The sequence below is a fragment of the Phyllostomus hastatus genome, unplaced genomic scaffold (genome assembly GCF_019186645.2).
Source record: "Phyllostomus hastatus isolate PE091 unplaced genomic scaffold, TTU_PhHast_1.1 phas_contig_1162, whole genome shotgun sequence".
Taxonomy (NCBI): domain Eukaryota; kingdom Metazoa; phylum Chordata; class Mammalia; order Chiroptera; family Phyllostomidae; genus Phyllostomus; species Phyllostomus hastatus.
Window position 1 is genome coordinate 9,242,726 of NW_025333537.1, and position 16,643 is coordinate 9,259,368.

The 16,643-nt window shown below is 49.2% G+C and overlaps 1 protein-coding gene across 2 annotated transcripts in view; it reads right to left on the reverse strand.

Moving 5' to 3' along the window:
* The window catches only part of CUX2 (cut like homeobox 2), a 218,648-nt gene that overhangs the window by 70,833 nt on the left and 131,172 nt on the right, over window positions 1-16,643 (reverse strand). For both annotated transcript variants that reach the window (XM_045846220.1, XM_045846211.1), the window contains exons 2-3: window positions 13,031-13,141; window positions 9,557-9,604 (exon numbers count right to left, since the gene is read on the reverse strand). In XM_045846220.1, coding sequence (XP_045702176.1) covers window positions 9,557-9,604; window positions 13,031-13,141 — 159 coding nt within the window. The remainder of the gene's footprint in view (window positions 1-9,556; window positions 9,605-13,030; window positions 13,142-16,643) is intronic.

Sequence of the window (16,643 nt, forward strand, 5' to 3'; positions counted from 1 at the left end):
GTTCTGCTGCAACTTCCCAACTTCGCACTGTGGTGGGAAAGCAGCCACAGGCGATGTGTAAGTGAATGGGCATGGCTGCCTTCCAATAAAACTCTGCTTTGGCCCGAGGGCCACAGTTTGCCGATTCCTGCCCTAAAGCCTGCCATTTGTATCTCTGTTCTTACGGCTTAGAATGACTTCCAGTGTATGCTGGGGCCGGGTCTGCAGCAGCTTGCAAAAGCTGATTGTTAAGATTTTCAGGAATTTTGCAAGCTGGTTGTTAAATGTAGTCATTATTAAAAATTACCTCCTATAAACCTGTAATTATGATAAATAAATTGTATTAAAAATAATGGTCTACAACATGGATAAGCCTTGAGAACGTTAGCTCAGTGAAATTAGCCCGTCACAGAGAGACAACTGTGGTGCGGCCCCACTTCTGTGGGGGACTCAGCGGAGGCGCAAGCAGAGGCAGGAAGCAGAGCGGCGGCCGCGGGGTGGGGAGTCTGTGTCCTACGGGGCGGGCGCAGTTCCAGTCTGGGGAGACGAGAACAGCTCTGGAGACGGGCAGAGGTGTCACTGCGCAACGAGGTGAATGGACCTAACGCCACGGCACTGTGTGCTTAACAATGGCTAACACGGTAAACTTTACGTTATGTGCATTTTTCCACAAAAAATTTTTAAAAAGGGAAAATTAGTACCCATCACTTCCTAATTATCCGATTGTATCTTACTCTTCCCTTTGCTTTGAGGATATGCACATCTACCGTCTGCCTGTGTGGTGGAAATGCTACAGACGCTACTGCTGCACGTTTCTTCCCGACTCCACGTGGGACGCTTGAAACGGCCACGGTGGGAGCGTTTATACCGCGACAATCGGCAGATGCTGCAAATCAGCACCCCTCCCCCCGGCCAGGGGTTCAGCATTTACCAGCACCACTCGTTGATGCCAGGTGTCTGTCCCCTCCCCTGTCAGACAGTGAGCTTCCAGGGCAGAGGGGCTCACCGATTAGGACACGGGTGGCAAGCACAAGGCCCATGGGCTGAACCTTGTTTTATCCGGCCCGGCATCTTGTCTCTACCCGGTAGCAGTGCTGAGCTCTCGCTTAACTGTTAAGGAGTAGTCACATTTATACAGTCCTAAAATTAAATTTGGCCCTTTGAAGGCAACCTCGAGGCGGATGTGGCCTCTGGTGAAAATGAGTTTGACACCCCTGGATTAGAAACACCAGCAGAAGCTTTTAAAATCCTGATGCCCAAGCCTCACACCAGACTAAGAGTGTCACACACTGTGGGGTGGGACCAGGTCTCAGTATTTTTAAAAGCCCTCAAGAGATTCCACTGGGCAGCCAGGGTTGAAAGCCCCGGGGGCTAGTCTAAGGTAGTCTCAAACCATAACATGCACACAAATCACGCAGTCGCTGGCGGGCCTTGTCAAACTGCAGATTCGGACGCAGGAGACCTGTGGGGCAAGAGGGCATTTCTATTCAACTGTGATGTAGATGCTGCTGGCCCACGGACCACACTTTGGAACTCACCTCTGGGGTCCACTTTAGTTTGCAAATTCCTTTCACCTGGGTGATCCTGTGGACTTCCCACTCCCATGTCCCCAGGATAACCAAGGTGGGTATTACAAGAACCCATTTTACAGGCTAGGAGACTGAGGCTGGAGGTGAGGTGACTTGCCTAGGTCACTGGGGAGTGTGGTGGGGCTTGGACCTGGCTTTCCGAGACTCCAAATCCTGCTCCTTTGCCTTCACCGGCTGCCTGACCTGGGTCTAGGGATTACATGAACCCGAAATAGTATTGGGGCCCTTCCCTCTCCTGACCGTGTGACCCTAGGTGCGTTTCTCACCCCCTCTGGGCCTCACTCACGCCACTCAGGGCATGGGGAGAGCTTGGCCATGATCCTGGACGACAGAGGGCCTCTTGCAGGGCCCGCCTTACCCAGGACACCCACATCCAGGAAGGTTCCTTCTCTAGAACCTGAGTTTGGGGATGGCACTTCAGGCTCCCTGCCTTGGCAAGGACCTGAGGAGGCCATGCAGTCTAAGCTAGGTCAAGGGGAAGGAAAGAATGAGGCCTTTCTGGGTACAATTGCATTTTGCCTCGGAAGTATTCAGTGCATCCATCATTAGTTACTGTACAGTGGGATGACTTCACAATCACACTCACAATAATCAGAATAATCGCAGCCCCTGACACCGATCTACCTTTGTGCCAGATATTGTTTTGAGCACTTACCTCTATTACCTCACTTAATCCTCATATTCACCTAATAAGGCAGGGGCTACTATGAGTTCCATGTCACACCTCAAGAAACTAAGGCACACAGAGAATGATAACTTGCCTCAGTAGCAAAGCGGGGATTTGAACCCAGGCAGTCTGGCTTCAGACTGTGCTCCTAACCAGTGCACATAGTGCCTTTCAAATCTGAGTGCCTGTCCCTCGCTGTACTGTGAGTTCCCCAGGGACAGGGCCATGTTTGTCCTGTTCCCTGCTGTATCTCCAGGGCCCTGCACAGGTCTGCACAGTAGGTGCTCAACTATTTCTGAAACACATGACTAAACAATAATGTTTACCACCTTAGCCTGGCACCAGGTACCATGCCTGGCACATAGTTGGTACTCAGTAAACAACTATGAATGAACAAATGCATGAGCAACTGCGTGAATGGCCATACACCCCACAACACTGGCGCGGCTGCTGCACTAGCTTTGCTTTTGCCATCCCCCCCACGCAGGCAGACGTGAGTGCTAAGAGACACTTGGCCGACGGTGGCAAGAGATAGATGTGCTCCCTGTGGCCTCATCTCCCCACTGTGTGGCCCCGCCTGGCCTTCCATAATGCAGTCCATTAAAAGGCTTGTAAATTTTCATACACGAAAGCCGACCGTGGCGTCAGCAGAGACTAATTGTTGTTAAATGTGCGGGAATGTTACCGCCACGCCGCTGGAACGATCATTCTTCCCAGCTCAGCCCATTCCTCTGCAGGCGGAAAGCTTACAACGTGCGCACAAGGCCAAAAAGCAATTCGTGTCAAAAAGATCAATAATATAAAAATAAAGCATGAGAATTCTAGTTAAAGGGAATGTCACATAAATATGTGCTTCACGTCCATGATTCCAAGATTAAAAAAATCAATCAATATCATTCTTTAGATGATGTTATTTCTAATGAGAAATACCCGGAACAACTGCAAATAACTGCTTAACTGGGGGGGAAAGCATTAATAATTTACTTTATAAGGCATATGATACCGAACGAAAGAGGATCACTGCTGGTTCTTAATTTGGTTGTAATATGGCATGACAGGTTCAATGATGCTTTGGTGGGTTCTTAATATGAAATTCAGAAGGATGTTCAGCTCATTATAAGTTTTACCTCAAGCTGAGCAAGATGAAGCCAGAGGGGCAAGGCTCAGTTAGGGGAGCCAAGACGACTCGCGCCATCAACATTATTAAGTCATCAAAGAGGAGGTGTAGGGAGTGTGAGTGTGCAGGGGCTGGTTGGAGGTAGTAAGGAGGGACAGAAGTCCTTCTTGCTGCCTCTGACTTAAGCTGCAAATGATACCCTGTTTACCGAACACTTACTATACGCCAAGTCCTGGGCTGGGTGCACAGACCAGGGTTCGAATCCCAGTTCCCTGTATGCGTTGGGCTTTCCTGGAAGATTCCACCCGTAAAAGCTCAGCAAAGACACAGCTGAAAGGCACGGGTCTGGCTGAACGATGAGGTCGTCCCCAGTCCTAACCACCAGCAAGTGTCCTGTTTAGGCCCTCGATCTAGAATCTACATTTTCAGCTACTCCTGCACTACTCCTGCACCCCCAGGTCCCTCCAGGGACCCCAATTAGCCCTCTGAGATGACGTTCTTCCACCATCTCCTCTGCTGAAGAGCTACGTGAGCTTAAGCAAGCCACTTGCCCTCTCTGGTCCTAGCTTCTCACCTGTAAAAGAAGATGCCAGCAGCACCTCCCTCGTCGTGTTGCTGAGAGGTGGTGGTGCGCAAGAGGCATCGCTAAATGCTCCCTAAATGTTGCTGGTTGATGGCCCAGCCTGAGTTCCCACTCACCACCACGTGCAGGGCGCTAAGCCTCAGTTACCTCAGTGGAGAAAAGGATGAGAGCAGAAGCCTCCTCATGGGGCTCTTGGGAGGAACGAACGTGATGAGGCAAGTCTCAGCTCGTCTGCTAGGAGTGCCGCCTGAAGTTCAAGGAGTGCCCACTGCACGCCGGGCGCTGTTCTTGGGGTTTCCCAGCATCTACTCACTTAACTCTCACATCAACCCTACGAGGTAGGCCCTAGTATCTGCAATTAAAAGTTGCCAAGGTGTTAACTAGACTTACTGTGCTGGTCATTTTGTATTGTGTAGATACTGAATTATGTTGTATACCTGAAACTAATATAATGTCGGATGTGAATTGAACCTCACAAAAATGGAGAGGGGAAACCACGGAAACAGACGCAGAGAAGTTAAGTGACGTGCACAGGATCACACAGCTGGGAAGTGGATGAGCTGGGACGCAAGGCTGCCAGTCTGGCTTCAGACCCATGTCTGCCCCGACCACTTGTCTTCCCCATTGGGTCCCACTGGCCGGCGAGGCCACTTCTCAGGAATGCACGTGTCGAACATCTATTGTGGCCCCAGGGGGTTCCCACATACAAAGGAATGGTCGCACCAGTGCTGGGAGCAACAGAGAAGAGTAGTCTGGGGAGCAAGAAAATTATGACATCGAAGAGCAAATAATGTTAAATGGAAAGAAAAGAAAGAAAGAGAGAGAGAGAGAAAGAAAGAGAAAGAGAAAGAGAAAGAGAAAGAAAGAGAAAAGCCTGTAATTAAGCTGTAGGAGTCCTGCAGGCAGATGCGGAACAAGAGGGGACCCAGGGCCCAGGCAGGGAGGGACGTGCCTGTCTCAGGTAACCTGGGCTGCACAGACGCCCTCCACACCGTTCTCAGGCAGCTCACTGCAGGACATGAGTTACTGCTGGAAGTAACTACCTAGAGCACAGTGGCTCCAAACAAGTTCATCTGACCTGCCTTTGGGTTGACTGGGTCTCAGTGACCAGGGGGCTCAGCTGGGTTTCGTGGCCAGCATGGCTCTTTGACTTGTGTCTGCTTCCTGGGTGCTCCTCTCTCACCCACCAGGGCCTCTCCCCGTGGGTGGGCTGCTCGCAGCAGGGGGGTGGCACGGTGGTCACACTTCTTATGGAAGGCTGTGCTGGAAGAGGCACGATGCAGAGCTGCCAGGCCAGCTAAGGCCTCTGGTACTGGCACAGGGTCACTTCTGCCACATTCTATTGGTTGGAGTGGACACAAGCCCAGATTCAAGGTATGGAGACACAGGCTCCATCTCTCGATGGCAGAGGGCCATGACGTAATGCAGATGTGCGTGGACCAGAGCAGTCATGCATCCGTCATGGGGAGAGGTGTGCACATGAAGCTCAGCAAGCAAACAGAACTTCTGGGAAGAAACCAACAAGCTCTTGACGTGATTCCTAGAAGTCGTTTCAGTCACAGGGACTGAACCCCAGGGACACTTTTAGAGGGCGGGACGGTGTCGCATCATCTGTGGACCTTCCACAGCTCTCACGTGAGCCTGGCACACGGTAGGTGTCCCATGAGTATTTGTTGAGAGGACCTGCAAAGTGCCAAGCAGAAGGGCAGCCCTTCTGGGAGGGCACAAAAGCTTGACCTCACCCCACATGAAGATGGGTCGAGTTGGCAACAGGTTGTGACGTTCACTAGGCCCAGCATCTAGAACTCCACCTGGTATGCAGGAGGGTCTCCATAAATGTTTGGTGAGTGACTAAATGATTGCATGGACTCAACTGATGATGAATACATCTCTTGGTAAGCAGTGTCTTGGCCTTCCGTAGACGCTCCCAGAAGGTGGTCACACCACAAGAGCTCCCTCTGACCCGGAGAGGGCACAGAGAGAACAGCTCAGCCCAGGCTACCAGACACACCCACCATGATGAGAACAAATGACTCATCGGCCACTTGAAAGAGAAGTTTCATCGAAGCTCCTGTAATCCCATGAGCTGTCACAATTTACAGGTGGGGAGACAGTGGCTCAGAGACGTAAAGCCTCCTTGGTCGGCAAACTGCTGTGTGTGGATCAGGAACAGGTGAGTGTGTCTGTTTCAGCTCAACCCAAAGGGCTTGCTGTCATGGGGCCACATGAGCCGTCACGGTGCAAGGGGAGGAAAACAAAGAAAAAACTCCCCCAGCGGTGGCCCTGCCAACTTCCGGGCTGTGCCCCTGCACGCACTCCTCTGAAAAGTTTCACCTCTGGTTTAGCATAACAAAACTTTTAATTTAGATGTTTTCATCTCTCTCTCCAAGTAAAAATAAGTTTAAAATAATGACTGTAATAAATGAAGGTAATTAATTGTAGTTTGTTCCTTTACTGTCTAGTCAGCTTAATTTTACCTTTTCAACTAATAATGAGAAAATAATTTTTGCGCTCGGAGGGTTAATGATATGTAACTGCGAGAACTGCTAATTGCATGTTGCAATCCATCCATCAACAACCCCATCTGTGCGACTTGATTATGTTTGCTAAATTATTGCTTTGAATTATCTTTCATAAAGCAACTTTTGTAATTAGCGGGGCTTTCGTCTTGCTCTTTTCTCTGTGAGCAAGGATATTCAGACTTTGGCCATTTCAAGCTGTCTCCATTAAGCCACCTTCTTTGGCTGTCTTTGTTTCCTTGAGCAGGGGAATCAAGGCTGGCCTGTGAGCAATCAAGGCGGAGAGGAAAAGCTTCCTTGATTCACAGCAGGGCAAATTCACTTCCTCTCCGCCCCCTTCCCACCAGCACACACACAGACTAAAAAAAAAATAAGTAAATACAAGGCCCACACTCACATGTACAGCATGAAAAGATAAAAGGGATGCCCAGATTCTGTGTGCGCCATGGCAGGAAGAGTGAAATTGAGGGATGAACTTGAACACTTTCCATTTTCAACAAGAGGCCCGCTCTGGGGAAGAAGGAATGCCCTGTGGCGTTTTATGGGCTAGTTTCTGGGACTAGGGAACGGGTTGCCTTGGGGAATATCCCTGGGCGGCGATTAATGTGCCCTGGGGAATCCTCAGCTCTGAGCCGAGGGCCTGGTAGATCGTGAGAGGGAAGTGGCATAAAGGATGAACCCTCATTAAAAAAATTAAAATGAAAAATCGGATTATGAACGGATTGTGCGCGCGCAGTTTGTTCTGGGTGAAGAGGACGCTTTCGTGAACAGCACCCTTCTGTGCTGGCGTGTCTCCCCTGAGGTGTGTGTGTGTGTGGGGGGGGCGAGACTGCTGCAATGGGTTAGTCAATAGATCACGAGGAAAGCAGGGGTTTCAGGAATCAAACTCCAGACAAATATAGTCTTTTTGGTACATTAAAGGGACAATGGAAAGCCATCTTAAGAAAATTAATGAAGTTCTTTGAAGATCCCCAGCTATTACAACAGTGTCTATTCAACGAGCCAAATAGGTTTGGAAATGAGAATTCAGCTTTGTCTCTCCTTTTGGCCCCACTAAGAGTTTCTCTCCCCCACCACTGACTATCAGCTGTGTGCCAGACACCCTGTCAGCTGCCTCGACTTAGTTCTTTAAATCCTTCCTGTTAGCCACGTTTGCTGGAGAAAGCCAGATGTAGCCCAGAGAGGTTAAGAAACGTCCCCCAGGCCACAGGGCCACTGTAAGCGGCAGGGCTGAGACGGAAGCCGGACCTACGTCCTATCTGCCTTTGCTTCCCACCATCCTGAACATGGGTCTTCTCTGGATCATCAATCAAACCTAAGGTTTACCTCTTTCTTTTGGGGAAAAAATGACACAAGTCATCTCTCTTTTCTACAGGGACAGAAAGGCTCCTTCTTTTGGATAAAAAGCCTTAAGCACCTAAGAAAGAGGCATAATCCAACCCTGATATAATGAAGGCTAAAGAAGCGAATGTTGGAGGTCATTGGTAATAGGGATAATAAACAACCAAGACTTCTAATACTCAAGGCAATTTTCTAAGCACCCCATGGACATTAACTTAGTTCTTCCTCAATCACAACCGTAGGAAGTAGGTATGATTATCATCTTATTTTACAGATTCTGAAACCGGCACAGAGGGGTCAAGTAAGTTGCATAAGACCAAACAGCTAGTAACTGGCAGAGGCAGGATTCGAACCCAGGTATCCTGGAGTCTGTGCTCTTCGTGCCAGGCATTACACGAAACCCTTCCCCTGCATTATATCTCAGTTCATTCTCAAAGCAACATGAAAAAAATCGAGTGTCTGTATGCCCATCTAACAGGGAAACCGAGGCTCTAAGTGCCTAAGAGGAGCTCCGCCACACCCAGCCACATGACGGAACAACTGGAAAAGTAATGCTCTGTACAAAAAACTCAACGCCAGCCTCCGGGCTGAGCAGAGGGATCAGCTGCCTGAGAGGGCTTGTGCGCTGAGTGGCCCCCACGGGACCAGGAGCTGGCAGATGGGGACCGCTCTTTTACAAAAACACAAAGCCATGACAACACATTCCCGACATTATTAGTCTTCTGTTTTTCTTTTTCCCCTTCCCTTCCAGCTCAGGCACCTCACAACCAAATGAATCAATACTGAATGGCCCTATAAATAAATAAGCATATCAGTCAACTCAGTAATAAAACGAAGGGATGAAAAATATGGAAATCAGCGACATTTGTGTAAATCCAGTTACTGTTTACTTTAATATTGCCTTATACGCGTATGCAGTTGCAAAGAGACAGATCTAAAGTAATGCGGCGCTTGGCGGACAACAGACTTAAAACGCATCTCTGCTGGTGGGCGCTGAGAAGGACCAGTCCTTCAGGGGCCCTGCCTGCATCCCGGGGAAGGCGGAGACGAGTCCGTGAGGGGGGCACGTGAGAAACGGCCCCTCCTGCCTCAGCACAATTTCACTGTTTTCCTAGCCTACCTCCTGCGCCAGTCAGACAAGTGGGCACTCTCAGAGCCTTGGCCACAAAGTCAAACCAAGAGGAGAAGTGGGGGAGGTCAAGCCCCATCTCAGGGCTCCGAGCAGGCAGGAGAAACTGGCCGAGGACAGCTCAGCTGTTGCCAAATGAAGTGGGGCCCGACGGGTGGGACAGAAAGAAGGGGAACAACGCCGACTGTGTACTCAGAGGGTGGGTTGGTAGAGAGGGTTTCGGAACAGGCAGGTAAGTGCTGGGACTTATCTGCAAGGCTGCCTTCTTCGAGCAGCAAAGCTGAGCAGAATGCTGGGGGAGGGCAAAGGTTAGCAAGTACAAGCCTCCAAAAATGAGAAACTGGCCTGGAAGGTGAGATGGCTTGTTCATGGCCACGGATAGCGTACCTAGCAGAGCTGGTGCAAGGCTGGGCAACGTCTAGGAAGAGGGGGATTTCCTGGGCTTGGACACAGGAATCCCACTGAACCCAACAGAGAGCCCATACTTATCACAACACCACTGTCTGACCTAGAGGGAGTGGGGTAGAGAAGTTCCTCCCAAGCTTCCAGAGGCTGCTGGCCTCCTCTGGCAACTCCAGGTGGGACAGGAGACAGAACTGGGTTTGGGACATGCCAGGGGCCTTGAGTCTTACCTCAGCTTGGAAGCTTTTTAATACAGGAGCCACCATCTCTCTGATTTCCTGAAAAAGAGATCAGTGAAGAGTTCACCACAGTGCCAGGTGGGACAACCTTGGCCCCTGACTGCAGCTCACTGTCGCCCCCTCGGTCAGCATTCCCCAAACGTGTCCTGTGGACCCTGCACTCAGTGGCACCTTGAAGGGTTCCTCTTATACACACCTACACAGGGGCACACACACACAGGGGGACATATCAAGTCCGACTCCAAGTCTCTTCCCTGCAGGACTTTGGGAGCCTGTGCTGTAATACACACGGGGAACTTCCGGCAGAGGGACAGTGGAAGTAGCATTTCTCCAGTGGATTTGATCATGGAATCCTCTTTGATGCGAAGGACCTGTGCGGTCCTACTGGTGGTCTACTGTGGGTACGCTTTGCACTGGGGACTGGGGAGGTGACCCCAGTTCTCCACACCTAGGGTTATGCCACCAAAGTCCCTTCATGAAAACCCTCTGTCCCTTCCTTCTGTGTGGCTCAGGGGCTGTCTCCGTCAGGTCGCCCTCCCTGCCTCCCCGCCCAGCACGTCAGCCACATCACACTGTATTTGCCTTTCCTTCCTCAGCAGAGCACGGGCTTCTGGCACCTTGGCTGGGTCACCCCTCCCGGCACCCAGCTCAGAGGAAGCTCCGTAAAGGTCTGATGACCTCTGTGACGATCGGCTGCCTTTGGAAGGGAGCCTCCTATTTCCAGAACCTAATTTCCTGCTTTGCACAGTGACCCTGAGGTTCCAAGTCTCAAGGGTTCCCCCGGTAAGCTCCCAGAAGTTCTCCCCAGTGTGCAAGAGAGAGGGTTTTAAAATCAAGTGTCCCAAGATCCCAACCCCAAATGCTCCAGTTCCTTGTGAGCCCCACTGGTGACTTGCCCTACTGCCATCAGCTGGGGCCCACAAGAACGCCCCCCCGCTGGGAGGAGGAGCTGGGGGCACTTGAGAGCATGGGGAGGAGGTGGCAGCAGAGAGAAGCAGGAAAGAAAAGAGAGGGGCAGAAGAATACCAGTGCTCAGCTCAAGAATAAGGTTGTATGGCTTTTGCCCTGGGGGAAAAAACCCTCTTCTGGGTCCTGAGCTCCCCTCCTCACTGACAGACGTGTCCCCTAGGGCTTTTCAGGGCTGCGGATGCACAGACGTGTGCTGGGCATCTTTAGAAGGGACATAGGGAATGCGTGTGAACCTAGTGGATTTGATGGCAAGAAACTACAGCAATGGAAAAGACAACGTAGGTCAAAGGCTGTCAGCCAGAGTGCCGTCAGATGGGGAAGTGGACGCAAGGGAGGCAGGCTGGGAGGTCCCACGGCAAATTTCTGAAGGGAACACAAGCCTAATGGGGGTGGCAGCTGCTCAGCTCTGTGTGGCGACTGTCACATGGGCATGGAGCCTCTGTGTGGCCAGATCTACCGAGCAGTCTCAAAGATGCTGGAAATCCAGGTTATTGGGTAAAATCTCCTGAGATGCTAAACACTGGCAACTCACTGTAAAATCTGTGAAGCAATAAAACACTTGGCAGGGCACCTCTGGTTCAGGTTCAGGATATGTCAGTGCCAGGAGGGACTCGGGAACAAACTCTCCGGTCTCCTGAATTTACAGACGGGGGCCTGAGGCCCCACGGGGGGCTGGCTTGCTCGAAGTCCTGAGTGGCATGCCTGGAACCTGCTGTGGGTCTACAGATTCCCCAAAGAGGCTTCTTTCAGAAGCCCACGCTCAAGTGAGTTTAGGGGATTTGAGTGTGAGTGAGGCTCCACAGGGAGGGGTTAGCAGGACTCGGGTCCAGTGCACTGTCTGCGTAAGCCCTCGGGGGAGAGGAGCAAAGGCACCAGCGGGCCGTGAGCTGGCCACCAGCCAGATGACGTTCTTAAGGAAAGCCTCAGCACGACTCTCCCCATCAGGAGAGACGAGCTCCAAAAATGAAAAATTTCAGAGGCATGACTATAATAGGAATGGAAACTTATTCCTCCTAATTACATAATTGCATAATTATGCAGTATTAAAATTATGTAAGCTGAACTCAAGGCTTAAAACCTGGCCTGGATTTCCCTCCTTGCCTGGGCCCAGGGACGGGGGATGAGATGGAAGGCTACTTTTCATCTCTGCTGCTTCCCAGAGGCTGGAGAGACAGAGGCAAAGCCTCTGGTACTCATTCTGGGCAGAAAAATCAATTGAAAGACCAAGCTGTTCTCCGTTCTAAAAGGGAAGGGAAAGTCGCTCAGTATTACCATTCCTAGCTCCTAGAGTCAAACCAAGGATCGTATTTGGCCTTTCTGAAGCCACGACATGGAAAACAGATCTGAGATTCCTGCCCCTTCTCTAAGCACACCTTTCCTAAGCTCTCAAACCTTAGATTCCTGCCAGACTTGCTCCCCGGCCAAGTTCTAGTGAGATGCTACTTCCCTCTCTTGCCTTGAAGAATCAAAGATACTCATGACTTGGGTGAGGAGGATTTCACAGCTAAGAGATTGCCCACGTGGCCCAACCCCTGGGTGGGCCTGCATCTTCTCCATCCCTCCACGGACCCCTCCTCCATCAGCGAGATGGCAACAGGACCCCCAGAAGATTCCAGCAGGCAGAGTGGAATCAGCACCTCCAGGTCTGATAGCAGGAGCTTGCCTCCTCCGAGAGCCAGGCTGCCTGAGCAGGTGTGGGCAGGCAGCCCAGCTAACCTGCTGGGAGGAGTATAGCCGGCTCTGGGGGTGGCCAGGGCCTCCGTTTCCCATAGTGGCTCTGAGGTGCCACCCGGCTGCCAACATTACATGGAGTCAGAAGGCTTTATTTTTCCTATCTGTGTTTACTTTATCACTAAAAAAATTGAGAAGCAACAGGGGGCCGGAGAGAGGAGGGAAAGGAATTCACACACTCTCCCCTGTAAAGAACAGAAACAAGTCCTTTCTCGCCCCTTCTCCTGACGGGGCCCTTACATTGTTTAGGGCTGGTCATTATCTGGACCACCCTCCTGGCAGCTGGGAAAGACAAAGCTGGTGGCTGGGACTGTAAGGGACGGGGTGGAGGGGAAGAACGAGGCATGTATGTGGGGGTGGGAGGCAGTTTCAGAGATGGAGGGAAGGACAAAGCGGGTGGCTGTAGCTGTCATCTCTCAGACGCCAATGGAAAAGCAAAATAAAATCAAGAACTCCAGACAAATAGCTTTTGCCATCAAGGCCAAGCATTTGACTTATGTGAATGTGGGGAGAAAATGGATGTTTTATAGAGCCCTCAAAAACAATGACTTCGGTGGAGAAGCATCCTGCCCTTACTTTAGACAGCGCCGCTGAGCACCACGGGACCAAGAAACCCCGAAAGGTTGGGGGCCGTAATTTTTCTCTGGGGCTAATTAGCTTCTTTTCTTGTTAGTCACTTATGTCTACAGTTTTCAAAATATAGTTTGAACAGAGAAAAATCTGCATTCCTACTGAGTTAATTCTGTAACAGCAAATATACTGTACCTCAGGTACATTTTTCTTAAATTCCCGGCGGAGTTCAATTAAATGTTTATGAGAATGTTCACTCTCCTCCTGCCGTGCAGACAGCTCAGAAGCGACGGAATTAAGCTCCTTCTGGAACAATAAAAGAGAGAGAGAGAGAGAGAAAAGAAAAAGATTTTTTCCTCCTTTTCCTTTTTAATCATCATACAAAACAGTATTCCGAACAAGTTTTCTTAACTTACAAAGCTGAGAAAAGACAGGATATTGACTCCTGGTACAAATGAATAATTTACGAAACTGGGATGCAACCAAAAAAAAAAAAATCCAGGACAGCTCTTTTTGCTGGTCTGAAGACGGGCCAGATCAATAATCTCCCATAAAGTTGGGTGGAGTTGTTTTTTTTCATCTCTCCCCCACCCTCCTGCCCCACCTCTTAAATTTCCAAAGGAGTGATGGCATAAGCTTGTCAGTAACTGTAGAAAAACATCTCCAAACCGTGTCAAAATAGTAAAGTGCGACATATTGTATGGGCATATCATAGTGGAAGAAAGTGCTGTCGACAGCTTTCATATATCAGAGGTGGGAACTGTTCCAACTATGACTTACTTACACTTAAGGGTTCATAAATACGCCTTTTAAGATATAGATGGCTTTTTAATTTCAGTAGATTTTGGAAAAATGAAGGTGCCAATAAGAAGCAAGCTGACCTTTTGTGTATCCTGCAGTAAATCATTTAAGGTTCACTTCAAGTGTAAGAAATATTTCACTGAAGATGCCCGGATTCAGGAGAAATGAATTAGGAGGTTGCCTTGCTAATGTGCAATGAAGGCACCAGGCCAGGTTTTTACAGGACATGCCATGGAGGGGAAAGAGAGCGAAGGGCGGAGCGGGGGTGCTGCGGCTCGCACACAGCACGGCCAGCGTCTGCTGGCTGCACATGTGTATCCGATCACTCCTTTTGTAGCTTTCTTCCCTTTAACGGTGGCAGTTTCACACGGGCAGTACAATTCACCATGAGTTGTCATGGGTTTCATTTGCATAATTCAAGAAATACTCTGTTTATGTGGTCTGCTGCCTTCTTGCACCATCCCAAGATGGGCTTTTTTTCTGGACCATAACTCGAGGAGCATTTCTGTATTTATCACCCGATTATATCTGCAGCAATCAAGCCCTATAATTTCCTAAATCCGGTGGTGCAATAAATTTCTGCAATCAGATTTATTAAAAACACACACGCAGATGCAAGGGTGCATTTCGAGGGTGAACTCTTTAATCTAACACATGTATGATGAGGCCCAGCACCGTGTTGAAAGACCCCATTCGTCATTGCTAATATGCATTCATCTTGCACACACAATGAAACACTTTTACCATTAGATAATGAAATAAAAGTACTATTAGCCGCTGCAAATCCTTTTCCCTCTAAGAGACAGAATGCATGTAATTGTCTTATATCATGTCTGAGAGTCGGTAAATCTGCTCAATAGCAGTTCACCATAGCACCATAAAACTCACACCCATCGGAAGCTGGAGAGCCTGCCCCAAACTCAGGATGTGTGTCTGCCTACAGAGCCTTTGGGAGAAATCAGGGAGAGAATTTCTATTTTTGGAGAGATGTCTAACCTCTTTGGAGATTCACGAGACCAGAGGGCAGAAGGTCCAGGCATAAAAGGCATGGGAATAGGGCATGTGGTGCTCTCCAAGGTGCTGAATCCAATTCTGCGCTACAGTAGTGGGTACACCAACCTGAGGCGCAGGGCTTAGGGCTCAGATGTCCCATGGAATTTGGAGCCAGGTGAGGAACAAGGTGCCATGGGAGAGAGAAACAGAAACAGATTCTAGCAATCTGCCAAGGTGACAGAGGGGAAAAATGGAGATTTTTGGTTTATCATCATTCAAAAAGAATCTTTTTCCAATAAAGAAACTACAATCAACCACAATAAAAAATTGAATGATTGGAAAGGGATCTGTATTTTCAGCAATAGGGCAAATAAAAGGGAGACAAACACCAACCAGGTGGTGCGGCCAGGTGGACAGAACCTCACCTGGCAGGAGAGAAGAACCTGGAGTGTCACAGTCAATTTGGCTGTGGCAGAGTGCTCACAGTTGTCCTTAGTTTTTCTTGCCCATCTTGAAGACAAAGATGTGATTTTTACATTGCTGGAGGACAATCAGAACTGGGTCTTGAGTTAACATCACTTGGTTTGGGATGGACGAGTATCTGACATCATGTTCTTACCTCTGGGCCACTGTTCCTCCCTGCACCACAGCAACCAATATACCTGGAAGGGGCTGGACTTGAACTCCTCATTCAAAACATCCAAACCAGGCTCTGAGAGGAAATCTCAGAGGAGGGTAAGTCCACCTGCCTGACACGACTACCCTGGCTCCCTCCACCCAAACCTCCTAGACTGCTGGTGGGTGTGAATCTGTCTGCTCTGTCCACATTTCTGATGAGAAGAGGTGAGATTAGGCTGGGGAATATCAGCAGGGCCCCAGCCCTGGCCCCATGTAAGCCAAGATCTTGGCGTCTTTCCTGTTCGGCCCCAGAGGAGCAGACGGTATGACTTATGTCCACGTTCTTTTCAACTTTGTCTAAATACGCTCATCCTTCAACCCTAATTTCTTGTTGCATTTCTACGGTAAGCTTACTAACAACAACAACAACAATAATAATGATCACAACTATCATTTATTGGGTGCTTACACGCATCGGGCATCATGGTTAGCTCCTTGCAAACATTATCTCAGGTAACAAACACATTAACGTGTCTGTTAGGTGATTCAATCAGGGAACTAAGAAGTAAATTAGTCTATTCTAATAATTCAGGTGTGAATTATCTCCTTGGTGGATTATAAAGGCAAAATTGTAATGCCCTGCTCTTCACAGGGCTTCTACTCCACTTTCCCACTAGCTGGAGGGTGTTCAGGGAGCTCATGTTAAACACTATAAATGTGAAAAGCATCAATACAGTACCAAGTGTTCAACAAATGTTGGCCGATATTAATCTTATATTTAGATAAACTGAAAGCTCAGGAAACACCACAATAGATCAGTGATTCTAACAGTTTTACATTTCACAGATCAGTAAAAATCTCACCAAAAAAGAAAAAAAAAGCCGTAAGACCGACAGGCTAATGCCAAGTCTTACTGTATCAAGCAAAGACATTAAAAGCCACTCTCTCCCACCCTAAGAGATAGGATATTTGAACATCAACAAAGGCAAGTGGGCCAGTGACAGAATTGACAAATCTTTAAAAATAAATACATTTAAAATAAAAAGCTCACAGCACTGTATTTTGAAAGAACAGAAAAGAACCCTCTCATCCACATAAACCAGAAGTGGTCTGAAGTAAAGTTGTAGAAACTGAGTGTCTGAACCTCAGTACACACACAGCTAGCCTCTCCTATGATGATCAAGCAGAATTCCGGATCCTCGCCCAGCCCAGCCCCCAGCCCCAGGGAGCCATGATTAACACAGCCCCAGACACTGGGCCAGGCCCAGGCGGGGTGGAGACTCATCTGATTAACCGGCCATCAACAGCAGACAGACAGCCCGGAGCCCGGCGCAGACCATTCAAATAATGATCATCATAAACAGCCCATTTGCAACTAAAAAGAAATAATTTTAAT